General features: G+C 67.1%; 1 protein-coding gene across 1 annotated transcript; it reads left to right on the forward strand.

The window, feature by feature from the left end:
- The first annotated feature begins 2281 nt into the window (after positions 1-2281).
- Positions 2282-4763, forward strand: PHLDA3 (pleckstrin homology like domain family A member 3). The gene is made up of 2 exons (XM_038541751.1): positions 2282-2766; positions 4099-4763. The coding sequence occupies exon 1, from the start codon at positions 2318-2320 to the stop codon at positions 2699-2701; it is 384 nt and encodes a 127-aa protein (XP_038397679.1). The 5' UTR covers positions 2282-2317; the 3' UTR covers positions 2702-2766; positions 4099-4763.
- The last annotated feature ends 229 nt before the right edge of the window (positions 4764-4992 follow it).

Below are 4992 nucleotides of genomic sequence, written 5' to 3' on the forward strand. Positions count from 1 at the left end.
CCCTCCCCCGGTTAGGGAGTTAGCTGTCCTGTGTGTGTGTCCAGGGTGCTCCTGCAGCACCCAGGCTGCAGAGCTGTGGTGGGGGTGCTGACAGCCGCCCTCCCCAACCCCCCCCACACGGGACCCTCCTTGGGCCCGTTAGGCTCTACATCAATGGGCGGGAGGTTGGAAACAGGGTGTGGGGACAAAGAGGTCTTATTACTGTCGTTACTGTGTATTATTATTCCCATAATGATCTATTATTAACATGTCAGTGAATAGGCCCTTAGGAAACTGGGGGCCCTGGCGGAGCTGACCAAGATGGGGCAGACGCAGGACCTAGAAGAGCCATCTTCCTGTGCCTGGCCTAACCTTAGGGTCCCCATCCCTTTCTGAAGACAATAAAAGTGGGTGAAGGGGAGGAATGACATTTATTGAGACTCTTGAGAGTTGCCAGGACCAGGCCAGCACCTTGCACAGATGTTATCTAACGTGTTCATCAGAGCTCCGTGAACTAAGAATGAATTAATCTTTCCATTTGACGGATGAGGAAATGGAAGGATAATGGAGGGGCCCCAGGCGGGGCGGGGACACCGCAGTCCAGAGGAAGGGCTGAGGTTTGAACCCAACACTGCAGAGCTTTCATCTTAACACAAAGCCCTTTAGGCCTAAAAAGGGAGGGAAGCCTTCTCCCTCCCCTTCCCCCTTCTTCTCAGAATCCAGGGAAGTACAGTCTTCGGGTCTTAGGATGGCACCCGGGGAGGCTGCTAGGAGCTGCCCAGGGGCTGCGCATGCCCAGCTAACTCCAGTCACGGCCGGTCCACGTGGGCTGAGCCAGAGGTCCCCGCAAGCCTGTGCTACCAAGAAGACTGCAGCAAGGGACCTCTCCTGGTCACAATGGGGTCCCCCCTGTGCCGCCACTGGGAGGCTGAGTGGCCTCAAGGTTCCCCTCTCTGCCCAGTTCGCCTTGGCTTTTCTCTACCTGTGTCCTGGAGCTGGGGATGCCCGGAGGGAGGAGGAGGAGGGGGGTCGCCCCAGCAGAGAGAACTGGGCAGCCCCTCTTTTGCCCTGCCCAGAGAGGGTAAGAACCCAACTCAGGCTTGAATCCTACCCCACCCCCCACCCCAAGATCGTCCTCGTTTTTCTGATTTGCACAATGCCAAGGGGGGAGCCGGCCAAGTTGGAGAGGGGGCACGGGCTGCGGCCCACGACCACAGGGCAAGCCCACGCCCTCTCCCGAGCCGCGACCCTCCCTCTAGCAGACGCGCCCTCTCCCCCGCCCCCGCCATCGTCCCCTGCGTCCGAGGCCCACAGGCGCTATGGTCCTAAGAAGCGGCGGGCGGCGGGTCACGAGGCTTCGGCTGTCGGGTAGGTCGCCCCCGGGCCGGTACCAGCTGTACCCGCCCGGCGCCCAGCGCCTCCCGGGCGCGACCCAGCCCCCGCCGCGGCCCCCGCCCCCGGAGCTTGACCCCGCCCCCTGGGGCCTCCCCTCCCCCTCCCCCCGCCGCAGCCCCGCCCCCACCCCTCTCCCCCCTCCTCCCGGAGCCTGGCCCCATCCCCCATCCCTCGTTCCCCCTACCCCCCCCCCCCGGCCCGGCCACGCCCCGATCCCCGCCCCGCCCCCGAAACAGATCGGCCCCGCCCCCGAGACCTGGCCCCGCCCCCGGAGGTTGACCACGCCCCCTGGGGCCTCCCCCCCTCCCCCGCCGCAGCCTCGCCCCCATCCCCTCTCCCACCTCCTCCCGGAGCCTGGCCCCATCACCCATCCCTCGTTCCCCCTCCCCCCCGGGGCCCGGCCACGCCCCGATCCCCCGCCCCGCCCCGGAGCCCGGCCCCGCCCCCTGGAGCCCGGCCCCGCCCCCGGAGCCAGGCCCCGCCCCCGCTCCCCGTCCCCCCCCCCCGCCCCGCCCCCCGGAGCCAGGCCCCGCCCCCGCTCCCCGGCCCCCGCCGCCCCGCCCCGCCCCCCGGAGCCCGGCCCGCCCCCCGCTCCCCGGCCCCGCCCGGTGCGCGGCGCGGAGGGGAGGGCGGGCCGGGGCAGGAATGCGCGGCGCAGGAGGCGAGCCGGGGGACATGTAAGGGCACATCCCTGGAGCTGCCGCCCAGCGCGCAGGCAGAGCCCAGCGGAGCGGGAGGGCGCGGGCGAGCGCGCAGCGGGGCTCGGGCGGGAAAGCGGCGGGGCGGCGGGGCGGCGGGGCGCGGCGGGGCGCGGCGGGGCGCGGAGGGGCGCGGAGGGGCGGCGGGAGCGGGCGCGCGGGCAGCCGGGGCGCAGGCGGCAGCGCGCGCGGGCAGCCGGCCCGGCGCCGGGACCGGCGCGGCCGAGCGGGACCCCGGGGCGCCCATGACGGCGGCGGCGGCGGCGGCGGTGCTCCGGGAGGGCGTGCTGGAGAAGCGCAGCGGCGGGCTGCTGCAGCTGTGGAAGCGGAAGCGCTGCGTGCTCACCGAGCGCGGGCTGCAGCTCTTCGAGGCCAAGGGCACGGGCGGCCGGCCCAAGGAGCTCAGCTTCGCGCGCATCAAGGCCGTGGAGTGCGTGGAGAGCACCGGCCGCCACATCTACTTCACGCTGGTGACCGAGGGCGGCGGCGAGATCGACTTCCGCTGCCCGCTCGAGGACCCGGGCTGGAACGCCCAGATCACCCTGGGCCTGGTCAAGTTCAAGAACCAGCAGGCCATCCAGACGGTGCGCGCCAGGCAGAGCCTCGGGCCCGGGACCCTTGTGTCCTGAGCCCGCTTCCCGGCCGCGCGCCCGCGCCGCACCCTCCCCCACGTGGCGCCCAGAGGTCAAGGCAGGTAAGCCCCTGGGACTGAGCCCCCTTCTCTCCTCTGTCCTTTCTCTTCGCCCCACGGAGAAAGCGAGGGACTCCCCCCCCAGCGTTCCCCGTCAAAGCCCAGCCCCCCCAGGGCCGACAAGGAGTAGGAGCCCCGGAGCCTGAGCAGCACCCGGAGGGTCCTGGGTGCCCCAGGGGGTGGGGAGGAAGATGGAAGGGCCGGGCCCTGCAGGCTGGATCTGCCCTGGCACAGGTGGAGGGGGGCTGGCCTGAACACGCCCTTGAGGCTTTCCAGCAGCACCCCTCCCCGCATGGCTTTCAGGGCGCTGGCCAGGCCAGGGGTGTGATGAACTGACGTTTCCCCCTCCCTGTGCTACAAACAGTCTTCAGGAAAGAGTTTGAGTGTGGAATTGGGACAGAAAGGTCATCCCCTTCACTTAGCAGAGTCACCAGGGGTTGGGAACAGGACCGAGCTCCCAGGGGAGGCCTCAGGGAGAGGCCAAGGAGCCCGGGGCCAGGCCTCCAGCACCCGATCTTGACAGCGGGCATTGGATCCCGGGGCTGAGCTGCTGGCAGACCAGAAGTACTGGGGAGGGGGCAGGCCGCTGATGCCAAAGGGGAGTGGGCCTGTCTACCCGCCCCTGAGCGCCAGCCAGTGCTCAGCTGGGCCACAGCAGAAGCCGGAGAAGGAGGTGGGCAACTGGGACAGGGTGGGTGGACGGGTGCAGGATGGGGTCATGGTTTGTTATTTGTGATGTCTTAATCCTCCTTGAGCAGTAGGGCAGGGGGTGAGGGGCGGATCTGTGGTCAGGAAGACCCAGGGGAGGGACCAGGAATAGAACCTAGAAGCCCTGGCTCCCAGCCCCGTGCCCTCTTCCCCAGATGCCACTCCCTCCCTGTGGGAACTAGGAACCAGGCCGAGGAAGGATTTGTACCACTCGGGTTTTCATTTCTCTGGTGGAAACGCCTCTCCCCCTGACCCTCACCTCCCCCTCCCACACTACCTCGCCCTCCAGCCCCACGGCTTCTCCACCTTACCAAGTAGTCCCAGCGAGCCTGGGAGCCGCGTCTGGCACCATACAGGCCCTGGACCCTCCTGTTGACCGGACTGAGGGTTAGCTGAGAGGCTGGGAGAAGACAGATCTGCTGAACCGAGAACTGGTCCATATTGATCCCTCAGGCCTCAAGGGGACTAGGAGAAAGCAGGTTCCTCCACTGGTCACAGTGTGTTGGACAAACGTGATTTTCTCCCTTTCTCCTGAGGTGGCGAAGGTTGGGAGGCTCTGGGGTCAAACAGCTTATACTTCCTACGCCAGGGTCTGCCCCTGCCCTAACTGCTGTTCTTTCCTGCCAGCTTTCCGGGCCCTGTTGGCTCTCAGGGGCATGACTGTGCTGCATATGCCAAGGCAGGAGCCAGGGTCGTGTGGAGGAGGCGATGGAGCTGAAGGAATGGACGGGGCCTGGGGAGGAGACCAGAAGGCCACATGGGGCTGAGGATGAAGATTCAGCCCCTGGATGCTCTGACTCTCGGGACATTCCCAGCTCAGTGCTTTGTAGCCACAGGCCTGACTTCTATCCCGCGGTGGAGAGCCGGCATCCGAGCATCTCCTCCCCAGCCCCCCCGTCGTCTGTCCTGCAGACTGCTGTGAGTCCCCAGCTTGGTGGCGTGCCTGGAGGGGGACACTGCCTTGTGGGGGGCTCAGCTGGTGCCTCGGGACTCGGGAGGCCAGCCTGCGACCCAGAGTTGGAACCACCTTGGCATCGCTTCTGGACTCACCTTGGTGGGGGGAGCTGACGGGCCCCGAGGCCCACACGTGGAGGTTCTCCTGCTGCTTGGGTCCTTCTGGGACCCCCACCCACCCAGGCCTTCTCTTTGCACAGTTCTTCCCCTACCTCCTGCCCCTCTTCCCCCCACTGTGGTGCTAGGCCTGGAGGTGGTGGGGGTAGGGTGGGGGTCTGGCCATTATCATTTCATGCCTATCCCAAAATGAAGATGCCCTACAAAGGGCAGTGACTACACTGCTGAGTGGAATTCTTTGCCGACAGAGGCCCGGTGCTCGGAACATCCCTCTCCTACCCCTGCTTTTGCACTCCACAGCTCATTCTGAAATCTCCAGCCTGGGTAGAGGGAGACGTCGCAACCCCAGGAGGCATGGCCTCAGGGGTCCTGGGAAGGAGGGGTATCATATCGGCCGACTCGGCCTGCGTAGATGCTGCTTCTCCAGAAGGCCATGCCACCCCTGCCATC

Source organism: Canis lupus, chromosome 7 (genome assembly GCF_011100685.1).
Source record: "Canis lupus familiaris isolate Mischka breed German Shepherd chromosome 7, alternate assembly UU_Cfam_GSD_1.0, whole genome shotgun sequence".
Classification (NCBI taxonomy): Eukaryota; Metazoa; Chordata; class Mammalia; order Carnivora; family Canidae; genus Canis; species Canis lupus.

Excerpts from the sequence above, each read along its gene's own strand:
- PHLDA3 (XM_038541751.1), top strand. The coding sequence starts at position 2,318 with ATGACGGCGGCGGCGGCGGCGGCGGTGCTCCGGGAGGGCGTGCTGGAG.